This window comes from Crocodylus porosus, unplaced genomic scaffold, assembly GCF_001723895.1.
Source record: "Crocodylus porosus isolate Cpor-Errol unplaced genomic scaffold, CroPor_comp1, whole genome shotgun sequence".
NCBI lineage: Eukaryota > Metazoa > Chordata > Crocodylia > Crocodylidae > Crocodylus > Crocodylus porosus.
The window spans coordinates 80,122,458-80,141,479 of NW_017728918.1; the positions used below are offsets into that span (position 1 = coordinate 80,122,458).

At 43.0% G+C, this 19,022-nt stretch overlaps 1 protein-coding gene across 1 annotated transcript in view; it reads right to left on the reverse strand.

The window, feature by feature from the left end:
- Window positions 1-19,022, reverse strand: part of ASCC3 (activating signal cointegrator 1 complex subunit 3) — a 555,582-nt gene that overhangs the window by 457,744 nt on the left and 78,816 nt on the right. The window contains exon 5 of the mRNA XM_019537809.1: window positions 10,360-10,480. Within this exon, the coding sequence (XP_019393354.1) occupies window positions 10,360-10,480 (121 nt within the window). The remainder of the gene's footprint in view (window positions 1-10,359; window positions 10,481-19,022) is intronic.

Below are 19,022 nucleotides of genomic sequence, written 5' to 3' on the forward strand. Positions count from 1 at the left end.
GGGGAGTAGTAGATACTGCTGGTGGGTAGGGCTAGGATTCAGAGTAACTTAGACAAATTAAAGGATTGGGCCAAAAGAAATCTCATGAAGTTGAACAAGGACAAGTGCAAAGTCCTGCACTGAGGACGGAACAAGCCCATGCACTGGTACAGGCTGGGCGCAGACTGGCTGGGCAGCAGCTCTGCAGAAAAGGACCCAGGGGCTACAGTGGACAATAAGCTGAATATGAGCCAGCAGTATGCCCTTGCTGCCAAAAAGACTAATGGTATACTAGGCTGCATTGGTAGGTGTGCTGCCAGCAGGTCAAGGGAAGTGATTATTCCCCTCCATTCAGCATTACTGAACACAGTACTCCAGCTGTTGCCCCAGTTTTAGGCCCCCTACTACAGAAACAATGCGGACAAATTGCAAAGAGTCCAGAGGAGGGCAACAGAAATGGTGAGAGGGTTGGGGGACATGACTTATGAGGAAAGACTGAGGGAATTGGGCTTATTTAGTCTAGAGAAGAAGAGATTGAGGGCAGATTTAACGGCAGCCTTCAACTACCTGAAGGGACTTCAAGTGAAAATGGAGCTAGATTTTTCTCAGTGGTGACAGATGACAGAACAAGGAACAATGGTCTCAACTTGCAGCAAGTTTAGGTTAGGTTAAATATTAGGAAGAATTTTCTCACTATAAGGGTAGTAAAACACTGGAACAGGCTACCCAGAGAGGTGGTGCAGTCCCATCTGTCTCTGACAAAAAAAGAAGTGGGTGCCGATGACACAGAGCTAAAAGCTGAGACAAGTAGACAATAGGCGGAAAGTCCCAACCAGTAAATTGCGCATGCTCAGCCATGCACAGCGCACATGCCCAGTGCGTGATCACCTAGAATATTCCACACAATTCGCCTTGTAATTGGCTGACAAAAACATATTTAAGTCGGCACATTTCCGCCCAAAGCAGAGACCCGCCAAAACACGCCTTGACCTAGTTTACAAGCTGGCCACTTGTGAACATCTCTCCGCCACTTATCTCCCAGCGTACCGTACCCTTGCATGCTCAAGTTCGACCCGACTAGCGATTCGCCCGCCTAAATAGCTATCGACTAGTTCTGCAGCTGTCGTTTGTAACCAAGCTCGACCTGCGCTACACAACTTTCTGGTAGCGTAAGTAAAAATTAAAAAAAATCTTTTCCACAACCATACGAGTATTAGCTGCCTGACTCTCCCCCGCTAGCCCCCACCTGCCCAATTGTGTCGGTCTAGACTGCGACCACCAAACCCGGTGGCGACACCATCCTTGGAGGTTTTCAAAACCTGGGTATACAAATCTTTGGTTGGGATGATCTGATTGAGGATGGTTTTGCTTTGACCAAGGGGGTGGACTAGATGACTACTTGAGGTCCCTTCCAACCCTAACTTTCTATGATTCTATAATATATAAAGGTGATGTACATGTGTTCAAAGTTGCAGTATAAAGTGGAAGGTAGACCCTTTAAAAGTCTCTGGGTAAAGATTAGAGGAGAGAGCAGTGGGGGGTGGGATGTCAGGGTAAGGGCCTGCTTCAAGCCTCCAAATCAAGAGAAGGAGGTGGACAAGGCCTTTTTTAAAACAACTGACTCAAGTTTCCAAATGGCAGGACTTAGTTCTCATAAGGAACGTTAATTATTGGACCGTGTGCTGGGAGGAAAACATAGCAGTGCACAGGCAGTCCAGCAAGTTCCTGGAGTGTTTTGGAGATAACTTTTTGACTCAGATGGAGAGGCCAGTAAGATGGGAAGTTCTTTCGACTTACTGCTCATGAACAGGAAGGAATTGGTGGACAATTTGAAGGTAAAAGGTAACTTGGGTGACAGTGGCCTGAAATGACAAAGAGTTCAAGATCCTAAGGGGAAGAGGGAAGGAGAGCATCAGAATAAGGACACTGGACTTCAAAAAAGCAAACTTTAACAAAATGAGGGACCTGGTGGACAGGATGCCTCAGGAGGCAACTCTTAGGGGAAAAGGAGTTCAGAAGAGCTGACTGTACTTTAAGGAGCAGAGGAACAAGTTATACCAATGAGATGAAAGAATGTGAAGTGCAACAGAAGACCAGCCTGAATAGATACTGATCTCTTAAATGAACTGAAACTCAAAAAAAAGAATACTATGAAAAGTGGAAACTGGAAATAGTACTAGGGAGGAATGTAAGAGTATCACATGGGCTTGAAGAGAGAAAATTAGGAAAGCCAAAGCACAAGTTTGGACAGAGCTGGAAAGGGACATAAAAGGCAACAAAAAGGGATTCTATAAGTAGGTCAAAAGTAAGAAGAAAACCAGTGATTCCATAGATCCTTTATGGAATGCAGAAGGCAATCTAGTCACAGATAATGCAGAGGCAGCTGAATATTTAATGCCTTCTTTACTTAATTTTTCTCAAATAGGGACAGCCACCAAAACGTGGGTGCAGTAGGCAGCACAGACAAGCAACAGCCTAGAGTAATGACAGAAGACACTGGATTACTTAGAGAAGCTAGATATTTCAAGTCATCCGGATGAAGATACTTAAGAAATTGTATGAGGTAATTTCAAAGATAAAAGTGTCCTTTTTGAGAACTTAGAGGTTAGGTAAGGTACTGGATAACTGGAAAAAGACAACTATAATGCCCATCTTTAAGGTGGTGAAGAAAGAGAATCTGGGGAAATACAAACAAGTCAGCCTGACATCTATACACAGAAAAATCATAGAGCAGGTCCTCAAAAAATCGACTGTGAAGCACATAGAAAAGGACAAGATGATGAAGACCAACAGCATGAATTCACCATGAGCAAGTCATGCCTGGCCAATCTGACCTCCTTCTAAGATAATGTGAGAGGGTCTGTGGATGTGGGGAGAGCAGTGGACATGGTATACTTGAACTTTAACATGGTTTTTGACACCGTATCCCACAACATTCTCATTAACAAGCTAATGAAATACAGACTAAATAAAAAATAGTGTGTAGTGGATACACAACTGGCTGGACCATTGTATTCAGTGAATAGGCCTCAATGACTCAATGTCTAGTTGGGAGGAGGTATCAAGTGAGTTTCCCAGGGGTGTATCTTGGGTCTGGCGTTGTTCAGCATCTTAATTGCTTTAGATGATGGGATTGAGCACATACTTAGCAATTTGGGTGGAATTGGAGACACTCTGTAAGGCAGGGCTAGGATCCAGAATGACCTGGGTAGGCTGGAAAAATGGTCCTCAAATTAACTAAATGAGATTCAACAAGGACAAGTGTAAAGTCCTATACTTGGGACAGAATAATTGCATACAAAAGTACAGATTGGGGAAATGACGACTGGCTAGACTCCAGTAGTGCAGAGAAGAACCTGTGGGTTACAGTGGACCACAAGCTGAATATGAGCTGAGTACACTCTTGTTGCAAAAGAGCCAACGGCATCCTGGATTGTATTAACAGGTGTGTCATTTCCAAATCAAGGGAAGTGACTGGAATTTTCAAGTAACTGGAAGTGACTTTCACTCTATTTAGCACTGATGCCTCACCTGGAATACTGCGAAGTAGTAATTAGGAGACATATTTTAAAGCAGTTGGGAAGAAATGTTAAAACTTGCATCCTCAATAGATTACAAACAGAATTCTAGTTTCGATAAATGTAATTCAATTTTTATGTACTCTACTGGAATATATTAAATATGAACTTCAAGGATTTTTCTGTTCATTTGAAATCCTAGTTCTGTAGAAGACTGCTCACCTTCAACATCTGAACCCAACAGTCTAATTTTGATTGACATGCTGGAAGTCTTGCAGCACATACTGCCCACCTACACTGATTCCATGAATACCAACACCCCTGAACTCCCAAATATCTATAAGAGGCAATGTTTGAAAATTATATTTTGAAAAGTATCACTGGAAAAACATCTCAAAAAAGCTGTTCAAATATCCACATTTAATATTACACATGTTTTTTGTTTAGATTCACAATTTCCTTGAACTATCCCTCACTGCATTTGAATTAAATTAAGACTGAACTTCCCAGGGCAGAGACCTGTTGTTTCAGCTGGTCTGAAAAGCACCACGATTATCCTTTCCCTGCTGCTGTGGAAAGTAAGTTATAGCAGACATTCTAATATAAAACATACCCAAAAACGTCATATACATCTGGATTAGAAAGCCATAGCCAGCTGTTGAGGAAAGCAGGTTTGAAATATTCTCACACATACATGCAAAAACAAAAACAGTACTTATTCAAATAACTAGTAAGTTACATAGATCACCTTTACCGAGAAAACCAGATTTATGGATGTTCCCAAAATGGAAATCTAGGATTTGTTTTAGGAGAGACGTAAATCACAGTTTTTAATCCTGGGTGCCTGAACACATCTTTTATGTACCTGGGCTTAGACGTTAAGGTTCCTAGAATCTATATTCATTTACCTAAATAAATATCCTTTTTTTTCCCAAGACTGTGGAATACTCAATGGTTCTTTCTGACGTGAATACAGACAGAAGTGTGTTCAGTACTCTTAGAAGTCATTCAAGGTCTATACTATTTTGGTTTCAAATAGGGAGAGGGGAATTGGGAGAGAGAAATTATGCTATAAGCCAACACAGATATTCTGGTAAAATCCTGTGTGTACAGTATTAACTGCAATATTCACTGTCAAGTTAAAAAGAAATGTCTGTCATTCAGGGAAAGTGATTTAACTATGCTGGGAAAAGAGCCTCTCCACTACCATATCAGCAACTTTCTAGTCTAGATTACATCTCATTTAACTTCTTTGACATGGACTTAGATCCTAACTTAACGCACTCCATTTTGAAAATGTTGCCCTCACTGTAAATAGAAGAATCCTGACTTCCAAAAATTCTGAAGCACTTGTATTTTCTATTGATTCCAATAATATTTGTAAAGCGTTTCCCACCTGTGCAGGGAAAGGGAGTGAAACACTATGATGGATGTGATGTACATGTGCAAGGTGGGACGAAGGGGAAAGAGACTTCAGACTATTGTCTTTCAGACTATTTTGTTTCTTTCAAAATATTAACTTCAGAGCCTAATTTAAGCAACCTAAATTTGAAAATCCTGGTCAGTCTGTCAACAGCAGCATTACTAGTCATATATTTCTAAGTTCTTGAAATGAAGATACATATTCTCAGTTTGCAGAAAAGAAAATTGGTAGCCAGTCATGAAGTGACTTGTACAAGATCAACTAGCAGACCAGAATAAAATTCAGGTCTCTGGAGTTTCAGTTCAGTGTCCTAGCCTCTAAGTAACATAGACTCAGAAACCAGACAAGGTCAACAGTTAAGATATGTCACCTTGAATTAACATGTTTTTTCTTCTACAACACCATATTAAACCAATAAATTTAAAAAGAAAACAACTTGTGCTTGGCACACCTAGAATGGAAAATCTATCCATTACAGGCATTTTGTGATGTGGATAATGATTTCATGTGATTAATGATGTTCCTTTAGTACTATAGTGAAAAGATTCTTTTCCATGTCACATTACATTTGTTTAGCTTAAAATGTTACTTTTAAAAGCAAATAATCATCAGTCAGTTAGGTTTTACCTTACCTCATACTGGCTTCCAAAATAATATAATTCCCTACATTTTAATTCTGTAAATGCAAAACTGAATCCCAACTTTTTACTACTACCATTTTGATAAAATTTAAAATGAAAAAAAACCTATAATTTTATTGAATGTTTGACTGAGTATCCTTAATCTCAGAAAAGTAGTTCAGCTTTCAAATATCATTGACTTACACTCAATAATGAAAGAAAAGTTATCTCATCACTGAAGAAACCATACAATCAGTACCACTTTGTTATGGGCTCAAAAGCATAGTATTAAAAATATGCAAAAATGAATGTGACAGATTTTGTTAGTGGCATACTAAAAATGAATTCACATTAAATGAAATATCTCTGAATGAGAAGAAATGTTACTTTATACAACTAAAATCTAACACGTACTGTAAAGGTAGAAGAAATAAGTGAACACTAAACAAAAACAAAAGCATGAAAGCTAAAATCATTGAGTTTTTCTCCTCTTTTTTTGAGAAGCAATGCAGTCTAAGATACACTCCCTTATCTGGGCTGCAGCAAGGGGCAAGACATCCTGTTGTGAAATCACAAGTACTTAAAAGGAAGACTTGCACTGATGAAAAGTTCAGACCAGAGTGCTGACACTGACTTCCAAAAAGATGAATTCCCCAAACAGCAGTATAATCAATTTTTATTTAGACATGATATTATACAGTTAGGGACAGAAGTTACATATACACCAATTTAAGTGATCAGAAACGGGTTTAAACCTGTAATGGAACATAAGTTCAGTGCACATAAACCAGTTTCAAAATGGTTGAAACTGCTTTAAGATAAGCCTGGCTGAACGTATCATCAGACTTAACTGATTTGAGTTAAATCAGTTTATGGAATGTCTGACCCAGACCCCTTCCTGATTTAAGTTAAACCAGAGTCCCCCAGTATCCCAGCATGCCCTGCAGCCCTGGGCTGGAATATCTGCTCCAGAAAGCAAGGCTGGCCCCATCCCTCTGCTCTCTAGCTGGGGGTGGGGGCATGGCTAGATGCCAGCTGGCATGCCCCCCCGCCTCGCCCCTCTGAGGTAAAGGGAGCAGGAAAAGGGTTCCCCCCCCCCACTGGGGGACCACAGCTGAGGTCTGCCTGACCAGGGTATAGCAGCCCATCAGGTATTCACCCCCCCCCCCGGCACTCCAGCGACAGGAGCGGAGGCATAACCAGAGCTGGCCATCATGGCACCACCGTCTGCCTGCCTTGCCTGCAACTACGGGGCTGGGGCTGCAGTGCTGAGCCGGGCTAGCTCACAGGTACTGCTGAGGGTGAATGCACAGTGGTCGGCCCAGGCTAGGCCATGGTGGCCAGGCCCTTGGCTTGGGTTCGGGGACACAAGCAGCGGCTGGCCGAGTAGGGGGCTGCCCGGGCTGGCTCAGAGGCGCTGGCAGGCCTGGAGCCCAGCAGCCACCCACCATGGGGGCTTGCATCCCAACACACACCTGTCCTGTGCAACACCCACCAGCTGTAGCTGCACCACAGCTAGGCCCAGCAGAGTTCTTCTGCCTTCCTTGCCTCCAGCTGCTGCTGCTGCCACCATGCAGCTCTGGGTGGAGACTTTAGCCTAGTAGCTTCTGCCCAGCACACAGAGCTCTGGCTCCAGCTGCTTCCCACCTGACTCTTTCCTACAGGAGGTGCTCATCACACTGAATGGGCAGAAGGAAGCCAGAGCTCCAGGCACTAGGAAGAAGCTGCTGAGCTAAAGCTTCCACCCACATGGAGTGGCACTGGGAAGCTGCAGCTGAAGGTGAGGGGAACAAAACACCCCTTCCAAGCACAGCAATCACGCAGCTTTCCCTCGCCTCCAGCAGCTACTCCCCCACTTATGCTCCTGCCCCTGCTGTGTTGCTCCAGGCAGTGGGGAGGGGCTAGATTTAGCTTGGCAGCTTCTGCTTAGAGCAGAGCTAAAGCTCAGAGCAGCACAGCAGGGCCAGGAGTGGGAAGGGGAGCAACCACTGAAGGCAAAAGGAAGCTGTGTGCTGGCTGAGCTTGGCAGGACTGTCCTGCTCCACTCACCTCCAGTTGTGGCTTCTGCCCTGCCACACAGCGCCACTTCATATGGATGGAAGCTTTAGCCCAGTGGCTTCTGCCCAGTGCCAAGAGCTCTGGCTCCAGCTCTAGCTGCCTTCCACCCACCCAGCATTATGCACAGCTCTGCAGGGGGGTGGGGAGCAGGTGGAAAATAGCTGAAGCTGGAGCAGGAGCCAGAGCTCCATGCACTGGGCAGAAACTGCCAGGTGAAAGCTTCTACCTGCCCACCCAGAGCCACATGGCAGCAGCAGCAGCTGGAGGCAAAGGAGGCAGAAAAGCCCCACCAGCTCTGGTCAGCTCACAGCTTGTTGTACGGCTGCAGCCAGCAGGTACTGCACAGGACAGGGGCGTGGCGGAGATTACGAGCTCCCGCAGTGAGTGGTTGCTAGGCTCTGGGCCTGCTGGTGCCTCTGAGTCAGCCATTGCAGCCTGCTACTTTGCCAACCACTGCCCGTGTCCCCCAGCCCAAGCCAAGGCCCGGCCCCTACAATCCCAGTCCCAGGCCTGGGCAGGTAACAGGGCCAGGCCAGCCAGCTCTGACCAGGTCCCCCACACACACACACACCATGTGAGCAGTGGGGAAAGCCAGACAGACACTGGCTGGGGTCCCCATGCCTAAGAGGTGAGACTGAGGAGTTTAATCCTCCTCCACACACTTTCAGCTGAGGCACTGCCTGGCTGGTGCCTTGCAGCTGCTGAGGAAGGGAAGGGAAGGGAGGGCTGCTCTAGTGCCCCCCTCACTTCTAGCCGGAGCCACTGTAGGCATGTGTTTACATTTCCAGAATTAAAAGTGAATGTTTGTTTACTTGCAAATCTGTTCAATTGTAGTATGAATTTTTGCATATTAGTTATTAGACTTAAATGATAATACTTTTATGAACAACTAAAACTCCATTTTGTGCTTGCTTCCTGCTTTACATAAGTAAATTAATTTTATATGCCCTGTGTACCTGAGCATCTCTGCGAGAGGGTGAATGCTGAAAGAATGGTAACTATTTGCATGAAAACAGAAGAAGGTTAACTGATTGTGTAAGCAACAAAATGCCAGTGTATAAGTTACGAGACAGTAACTATTTAAGCTAATTAATGGATGGCTGAAGAACTTGTCTGTGATCAAGTGCAAAGATAGCGAATAGGAGGAATTTTGTATATCCTGCCATTTGAACTACACAATGCTTCAAGGACACAGTGCCTGAAGGCAGAGATACCAATGGAGATACCAATGGAGATACCAACTTTACTGGAATGACCTCAAGTTGAGATAACCAGAAGAAAAAACTTCTAATTAAAAACTGAGCATGGAAAAACCCCAATGCTGAACAAAGACTTCAAATCCCTATGCAGACAAGCCAAGGTGGGGAATCCACTCTCTGCAACCTCCTGGAGCAGAGGTGCATCTGTTTACTCTGGCTCATCACCCTTAATGAGCCTGGACTGGCCATCCAGTGTTAACACTAAGTAACTTCTGCTGGTAACTATAACATCTTACTGGAGTGGTTTTGTCTGTATGTCTGTTTGTATGACTGGTGTGTCCAAGCTTATATATCTACTTCAAGTAATCAATAAACACTGCATTTTGCCTTATCCCCATTTTTAAGGTCTTTCTCTTGATTTGAGCAATTGACAACTTAAAGTAGCACAATCTACACAGGTCAGACTAAACTGCAAAGATTGAATCAGTTCAGGCTTAGGCTTTTTGAATGTCTGTCCATAGCCGGGGACCGGAGATGGAGTATGTAAGCTTTGTAATAATGATTAGAAACATCTTCACTGCTTAAGCAGATAAAAATGGCTACACAATCTTAGAAAAAGCCTTGTTTTCAAGGGTCAGACCTGGCTGCTAGCACCCAGTCATAGAGCCATGAAGGCTCCCCACAGGTATGTGGGGAATCCCATGGCCTTGTATGCTAGATCAGGAATACAGAGCAGCACAAGGCCAAATCCCAGTAGTGTGGGGCCCAGCAGCAGTAGCACAGGTCCTGAAGGCCCCCACCCCAGTGTGCAGGCTTGGGTGGAGGGCCCTGGAGCCTGATTCTGGCACTCAGGGGAAGCACAGGGCCTGAACCTGGCATGCAGGGTCTGATATGGCCCATGGACCAGCTCTGTCCCATTCATCTGGTCTGCGGGGCCAAAAGACTGAGCACCACTTTTATCCTGCTGTGACACTTGGAGGCTAAAAGTAGGGGCCTACCTAAATTGCAGCAAGATAAAGGGATTTTCATGGGCTGCTTGCAAAGCCAAATTTCACAATCTTTCCCTTGGTGAGCTATATAGATAGATATATATCTATATCTAGAGAGAGAGAGAGAGAGAGAGAGAGAGAGAGAGAGAGAGAGAGAGCGCACGCGCGCTTAAAAATCTTTTTAAAAAAAAAAAGCAAAAAAACCTCAACTCCCCCTGCCCCAAAAAGAAAACCCAACAAGTCAAATAAAGAATCTCGAGTTCTTGAGATCTCTAGATCTCTAGATAGAAAGATATATCCTTTATTTGACTTGTTGGGTTATCTTTTTGGGGAGGGGGTAGTTGGGGGTTTTTTGTTTGTTTTTGTTTTTTTTTAAGAGTCAGACTTGGCAGCACGCTTTTTTTCTGCACATACAGGTGAGGGCAGGGGCAGGAGAACATGCTTATAATGAAAACTTTTTCATGGAATAAATACATTTTCTTTGGAAAAAAAGCTTGATCAGGCATCTGGTTCAACACCTTATACTCTTACCAGATTACAGGAGCGGGGGAAGGAAAATAAATAGTTTCTTACCTTGTAGAGTCTGTAACTTGTAATCATTTGGACAGGACAAAGATCTTTCCACAATCATTGACCTGTTCTGTAAAAGCTTCTCTATGAGTTCAAAACCCTCAGGGCCCAGCAGTTCAAATAACTAGAGGAAAAAAGGAAAAAAAAAAATAAAGAAAAGAAAAAAAGAGAATCATTACCATACAACATTCTCTTGCAAAATTAGCACAAAACTAAGAACAACTACAATAAATTTTGTTTTTGGTAGTATCGTATTTGCAGTAGAGTTAGATGAATGTGCTCATTCAGTTCCAGGTAATTTGGTCCAAAATGTACCACATCTACTATTTGCAGAGTGTCTGTATAAAACTGTTTTCATTTGACAATGTTAAAAACAAGGCAGAAATAGAATTATTATACCTATTAGGCCTCTTCCATTGGGAACTACTAAGTCATAAGGTAATAGTTTTACTTGCATGGATCTGCAAGGGTGGAGGGCTTTTTTTCCTTTTATTTTTTTAGAGCAGCTGGAGTACAAAATAACAAATCCTCTCTCTTAGGTTATCAGACAAAGTGTTCATTCATTTCAAGATAGTGCAAAAGCAAGATGATTCTAATCACAATCAGGGGGCTCATCTTTTTTATATGGAGCATGTAGTCAATTTCCTAAGAAGAAAACGCCAAGTCCTTGATAAGCCTACTTGGCACAAACACTGATATGTCGTATGAACACTCTATTTTGATATTTGTCAATTTAATCTTTTTTAATTGCTTGACCAAATGTATGGTCTTTTAGCCTCCTCTCTATCCAGAAGTACAGTTTCATCCTCAATGTTGAAGGAAATATTTTTCATGTAAGCCAATTTGTGTTTATTTAAATTGTTTGCCCAATTCTTCAAAATGTTAAATCACCTTATTTTTTTATGGCAGAACAACAGTCACTAAAATTCCCTCATCTTTCGGTATGACTGAGTCCGGTAGTTCCCTCCCTCATTCAAACTGAGACTCAAGATATCAATTAAGAATAAAGATTTATAATATTATAAATTATGATCTAGTTAATATGAACAATTGTTATCTATCTACAAATGGTTATAGGAACAAGGAGATACATTTTGAAATCACTTATTTCTAGGATATTTCACTCCTACTTCGCTCTTCCTAGATTAACCATTCAAGTTCTTTGATGGATATTTTTTGCTTAAGCCTATAACTATCTATTGTCTTCTGGGAAATACTGAGAATAGCTTTATGCTTCACCTTCATGTACTTGCAAACAAGGTTTGAACCATGCCAAGTTATGCTAGGGAGTATTTTTTAAGTGCTAACCATACGTCATAATTTAGGATGTCATTTTAAAAAAGAAAGAAGAAAAAAAAAAAAATAACTCCAAGGAAAACAGTGAAAATATCAAATTAACACAATAACGTCTATATGTCTGCAGACAGCCTGGAGGTAATAGCTCTCAGAAGTGCGAACTTTTCCATTCACCTCAAAAAGAAATTAACTGAAATACCCAATAATAATCATATAAATGTAAATTTTTATCTCTTTTATTGTTGATCCAAGCACTATGAAAAGAGAGGAAAAAACACATTAACAGTATAGTCTACTTCAATGAAATTTCACTTTGGTGTCAACGTAGATATTACTTGGGAGAATCAGTTAAATTCACCTCCCCAGCCCCCCAGTCTGAGCTAAGAACTCAAAACTCCAGAAGGTCGCTCACCAAAGAAGCACAAGGCCACTAGGCATCCAAGCTCTAGGAGCCCAACAAAACCCATAAGGAGGGTTTAAACCCTCCTGAGGGCATGCCAAGCAGCAGACACAAATCATTAGGGGTGTTCAAAATAGTCCATATTTGATCTGGATTCGGCCTGAATCAGGAACAGTGATTCAATTCATTGATTTGAATCACTGTCCCCAGTTCAATTCAGCTGAATCTGAATCTGAAGAGTTGATGCTGATTCAGAAAATCAGCCATTCGGCCACAGCTTTAAATGTTTTTTCTACATACCTCAAGGTACCAGGTGCAGCTCATGAATGTCTGTCACCGAGCACACGTCGGGCCCCCCCCGTGTCCCTGTCCCCACAGCTCAGCAATTGGCCATGGGGGGACCCCGGGTGCCCCCCCAGACCCAGGAGGCACTAGCTGGCAAGCCACAGGGTAGAGGGACAGCCCTCTCCCTGGCAGACCCAGAAGTGCTTCTGGTCCACTTCCAGGTCTGTCACCGAAAACACATCGGGGCTCCCCGCATCCTCCCCCCTGGCTCAGCAATCGGCCATGGGGGGGACCCTGAGTGCCCCCCCAGACCCAGGAGGCACTAGTTGCCAAGCCGGAGGGGGGGGAGGGGGCAGCACACTCCCTGGTGGACCCAGAAGTGCTTCTGGTCCACTTCTGGGTCTGCTGCCTAGTGCGCTGGGGAGCCCCTCATGCTCCTGTGGGACGCTCCATCTGCCCCACCATCAAAGTATTCATGAGCTGCCTGGTACCTTGAGGCATGTAGAAAAAACATGTAAAGCTGTGTCTATGTCTGAATCACCGAATAGATCTAGAGGGTTCCAATTTGATTTGGAGAGATTAAAGGGTCTCCTGATTCAATGTGGATTTGGCCACCAAATCAGGCTAAATCTCCACCAAATCAAATCAGGGACCAAAGCTTCATATGGCCCTACGAATCACACTTTGGACATCTACTGTAAATGACATCCTATTTTGAAATCGCAAATAGGCTGAGCACAGCTTGCTTCTTTCCATTTATGACATGCTTGCTTCCTGTTAAACTCCCTAGTAACTGTGGAGGACAAAAGGACCGCATGGAACCTTCCAAGACTAAAAAGGCTGGAGTCCAAGGAATTAAAAAACAGAAAAAGAGAAAAATAGAACAACAGACTGGTCAAAAATTTGCACAATCAACTGTCCAAATACCTACTAAATACTTGGAGGAAGGAATACAGTCCCAATTCAATGTTATGCAAAGACCTAGAGTTCTGTTTGACTCCTCATTAAGCCTGAAAATCTGGCCACTCTGATACCTACATTAGGGCCTTGTTATACAGGACAGGACAACATATCATATGTAGATCATAGTAAGTGTTAATGTGGAAAAGTTTCCTGAACAGTTGTATATTAATGCTTCTACAATCTAAATACACACTGTAGTACTGCACCAGAGTCTTAAAGCAGGTTCAGTGTGATTTCAGGACTGAAACCAAAAGAAGCACCCGAGTTACTGTCTTAGCCCAGGGACCCACCAGAGCTGGTGGGAGACTTCCATGTGGTCCGGGGCCAGAATCCCCAATCAGTGTATTGTGTGTCCTGGCCCTGGGACTACAATTGATTATATCATCTCCATGGAACACTCCCACATTAACGCAACACACATTACCCAATATGATTGGGAGACACTCCTCACTCAAAAAGACATAAAACAAAAAGAACACTTAGCATGTGCTTGAATGCTATCATCTCAAATGCAGTTAACATGTGCTAAGTGTAACATGTAACAACCCCCTTAGTCCTGCTCAGGCTGGTTTGTACTACTATAATTTAGTGGTTTTGAAGTTTAATTGTGAACACTATGCTCAGGCTATAACTAACTCAAACTGACTCCCCAACTTTCTTACAGTTTATGTGCTATGAGCATTTCAAGACCTTTGCTTAAATTCCTCCCCTGGTTCCCAGTCTGCTTCTAATGCTAGTTGAGACTTTAATCCTAATTTCAAAGTAATTAAACATCAACTACAATAAAGATCTCATTTCAATCCATGGACCACAACAGCTGTTGCATTCCTCTGGGACAACATAGAGCACACTGCCTCTGAAGGAGTTTGGAGAGGTGTGAACAAAAATGTTATCAGTTGAGTGTTTTCACCTATACAACAAACTTCAGGAGGAAAACAATCCTTTCAAAAGACCATGAAAGCTAAAGAAAAGCTTAAAATATAATTAGTTATTTATGGAGAAATCTGTCAACCTCAGACAGGGTAAAGTCTTGTCATCTTTGGTTCTCCAGAAGTGGGAAGGGGGGAGTGGAGGGACACGGGAAAATAAGACTTCAGCCACCACCTTTGCTACGTTATTTCTCTAGGCTACAAGGCTAAGTTTATTACCAGTATCTTTAGTTCTGTTGCCAGAGGCAAAGAAAATTCCTGTCATAGGTGAAGCTCTGAACACTTTTTTAGAACCACTAAATTATTCTCCAAAACACATCTCTCAATGCTTAAAGATGATATTAAAGAATAAAAGCATTAATTTAGCTGCACGTATCTAACTTCAACACACCTACTCCTAGTATTCTTTTGAAATAAGTGTTAATATTTCATTCACTACAGAATATACTTTTACAGCATTACTATGCAAGTAACAGAACAAATATTTTCCAAAGACAGTAAATAAACACAGAATCATAGAGAAAGCAGGATGGAAGGGACCTCCAGAAGTCATCTAGTCCAATCCCCTGCTTAAGGCAGGATCATCCCTGGCATCCTATACAAATTCATAATCTAACCTTCATAAAATTAGCATCAAAACCTGACACAAGATATAACACCCTAACTTACCACGGGTAAAGCATGGGGACTACTACAGCTAGTGTCCTGCTTAAGGTTGTTAGTATATGCTCAGGAGATGCCAGGCAGAGGGCCATGCCCCATTACAGAGAAAGGCAACCAGCCCCACCCAGTCCTTACCCATCTAACCATAGGGTGAAATTCCCTCCTGACCCCAAATATGGCAAATCAGTCTGAACCTCAGCAGAGGGGCCAAGAACCCTCTTGCCAAAAACATGCAGCTTCAAGTTGCAGCAGGAGAATTGGCAAAACCTGGTTAAAATACCCAGCCTTGACTGCCGCCAACATCTAAATCCTCTGAGGAAGGCTTAAAACAAAAAAGAGAAACTAATCTCTGAAACATGACAGAAAGTGGGGAGGGAGGCGGAATTCCAGCTCAGCCCATGTGTCAACCAGCAAAGACAAAAAATGGGAAATACCCATACTAGAACATAGGCATAACTACTACTAGATCAGTGGTCTCCAACCTTTGGCATTTAAAATCAACACAAGATCTACCATACACTGCTGCCACCGCCCCTCCCCCCGCCCCCACCAAGCAGGTGAGTCTGTGGGGAGGGAAGCAGAGGGCAGATCGAGGGAGAGGGGGAAAAATTATTTGGGGACACACCTCCCCAGCAGGTAAGTACCATCCAGCCAGAGCCCCACCCAACTTACCCATGCTCTTGCCTCTGCGGCACTGTCCCTCACTGTGGGGGCCTTGATCTAGCCCCTGCCCCTTCCCTCCACCAAGGACTGACCTCCTGGGCTGGGGCACACACATGCATGCACACAGGCACTCAGCTCCCCACCCCAGCCTCAGATCGACTCCAAGAGACTCTGAGATCTACCACAAGAGGCTCCGAGATCTACTGGTGGATCAAGATCCACTGCTTGGTGACCCCTGGACTAGATCATCTCTGACCAGTGGCTGTCCAGCTTCTTCTTGAACACTCCTAGTGATAGAGTCTACAATTTCCCTAGCAGCCTATTTCACTGCCTGAAGAATTTTTTCCTGCTATCCAATCTAAACCTACTGTTCTGCAACTTCAAGGCATTGGTCTGTGTCCTGCTCTCTGCAGCAAAAGAGAAAAGGTGTTCTCTTTCTTCTTTATGGCATCCGTCCACGTATCTGAAGACTGTTTTCATGCCCTCTCATAAGCACCTTTTCCTTAAACTTAACACGCCTAGCTCCTTCAGCCTCTCCATATTAACTCAATTCTAAGACATATTACCATATTAACTCAATTCTAAGACCAGGTATGTCCCCCCATTTAACCTGAGGGAAAAGCCCCCTAATCTTAGAACTGAGTATGGGGGCAGTGGAGGGACAGGCAACAGCTGTGGTTCAAGCTCCAGCCTCTACCCAGGGTCAGGGCTGCAGAGGCAGCTGCTGCCTGCTCACTCCCCCACCACCTCTGTACCCCACCATCTTCCCTCTGCAGCCTCTTCCCCCAGCTTCCTCCACCCTGCCTCCCCACAAAGCCTCTGCTCCCACACATGCTTCTCTTTCCCTTCCCCTTGCTCTGCACTGGCAGGCTCTGTCCACACTGCCTAGGGAAGTGGTTTTCAACCTTGGGGATCTGCAGATTATGTCTAAGGGTTCTGCAAAAGACTAATCAAAAGTAGGTAAATTCCCACATTTACAATTCAAAGGGGCCCATACCCCCAACCAAATTTTTTAGGGGTCTATACATGAAAAAAGGTTGAAAACACTGGCCGAGGGCACAGAGCACACTCCCACAGCAATGGTGTACAACCCACATGGCTGCTACAGGGTGCTGAGCTGAGGCCATGCTCCACGCCCCAGGCTACAGCAGGGACGGAGCCCACCGGCACAGAGCAAGGGTAATGGGGGGGAGGAGCAGAGGCAGAGGCATAAGCAAGGGAAAAGCTGCTTGACCTCCCAACACCACCTGTCCAGACACTGCTTGCTCCCCTGCAGTGGTGGTGGGAGATTAACAAGAGAGGTCCTTCCAATTATTAGACTCTATACAATAAAAACTGTAACTAATTTATTAATTTTCCATGTATAGAATCTAATTATTGGGGGAGCGACCATCTTTGATTCAAATAAATACAATACTTGCTTCCCAAATCTTTTATTATCTTTGTGCCTGTCTCTAGACTTTCTCTAAACTTCTCCAAATCTTTTTAAAAATGTGAAGCCCAAAATTGCACACAATAATAATCATACACTTCAAGAGAAAAAATTACATGTTTGTGTTAAAAGTCTGATACTGCTATTCTTAACTTTTCTAATAACACATGAATGATACTGACTGTATTATCCCACACATATTTTCCTCAGTTATAGGTCCCCCCAAAAAAAAAAAAACAGTTGAATGCCCTCAACTCAGCTACAAACTGCACAGCCCAGGTCAACAAGGATGCAGGGTAGAAAGCATCTGAATGTGAAGGAACTAAATGGAGAGAAAATAGAAAATATACTTCTGGAATTATTCAGTTTGCACTGAATGACACCTTTATTCTTTCACATCAGTCAAGAGAAAGTAGAAGAGAGAAGCATGTGCATTCTAACCTAACACTCTGATTGGAATAAGCCAGAAAGTTTCAACAGTAAATTCCCTCTTCCCACCTATCAATAGTTCTAGCACCTGTCACTTTTGCAAGCAGAAACAAAGTAAATTATATGCGTTTCTTGTCACAGTCATTGCTGCCTACAAAGATGGAGTGCACACACTCAGTGAAGTCTTGCCATTTTCAAGCCAAGAAGCTTTGTGTTGGGAAAGTTAGTTGCAACTATAAAGACGACTTTTTTGTTTGTTTTTTTTATAATTGAATATTTAAACTTGTGATCGCTCATGATCCTACCAGCCCCCATTCTCTATTGTTTTTTGTTTCTCCTGTGCCAATTTTCAAATCCAAAACTTATAAGAGGCAAAAAAAATATTTATTTTTTCAATTTATAAGTCACCTCTCCCAACAAAGGCTCAAGGAAAGCTTTGGTCGCCCTGAACAGTAAGTTATTCATGATGTACTTTGGTGAGAAATGATAATATAGCTTTTATTCTCAGTACTAACACAATTTACAAGTCTTTATTAAATCCATTTACACTGAAAAGGGGACAGCATTTTAAAATGTCTCTGACTTATTTCCAATTTGTATATAGCAGAGTAAACAAAATAAGTTTGTCTTCCAAATGATTTATTTTATTATTATTGTTGTGGGAAAATTTAGTTACAGTAGCAAATTACCATTTTATTCTGAAGACAGTGATGATCATAGTTACTCTTAAAGCAGTAAGCTCCACAACCATGGAGCAGCTACTGAGAAAACTGTCCCTTATCTGAGAACATTAGACTACAAGGTGCTCATCAGGTTACAGGGCTTTTATACATACTTTTTCGCACTGCAACGCGCCAGAGATCTGGCATGTTGAAGCAGACTCGATTAATTGAGTCTGTGCCCCACACAAGCTGACACGCACTGCGCTGCATCGCTTGAAGTTGTATAAATGGCAAAATGCATGTCAGCATGAAGAAAATGGTGACGGTGCGCTTTTGAACTAAAACACCTTCGATGTGTTTTAGTTCAAAAGCAGACTGCTGACATTTTCTGCATTCTTATGCACACTTCACTGCTTATACAACTGCACGCGTCGCAGCACCAGGCACTTTTCAAAAATTTCTAAAAATGACCGTAGTTTCACACTACAAAAACAGAACATTATGGAAACTCCTCCCCTACATTGTCTCACAGGTTAAAAAAAGCCAGGGAAACAAAGGTGCCAACAAATCCTGGTACTGCAATGGCAAAACAGCATTTTTGGTTAATATAAGCTAGAGGTATCCTAGGAAAAGAATCATGCACAAAACTATATTAAAAAAAAAAGAAGCTAAACTCAACCCCCTGCACAAAAAGTTCCTTCCCTAACTGAAATCTCTTGATTAGGGTACTGAAAAGGTAAGTCACTTAAGTGCGGTGCCTGAAAGGTTTCTCTAAGTACTGGCAGGAATACCAGGCCACTTCACTTTTAACTGTCACCTGTGTCCACGTCTTCAAGGAAAGGTGGATTAGGGACAACAGAAACTTCACTGTTGTGGCTAGCAGAGTCCACTATTCCTGAAGAATGTAAGTCATGGCTATAGCTCAGAAAAAAAAAAAAAAAAAA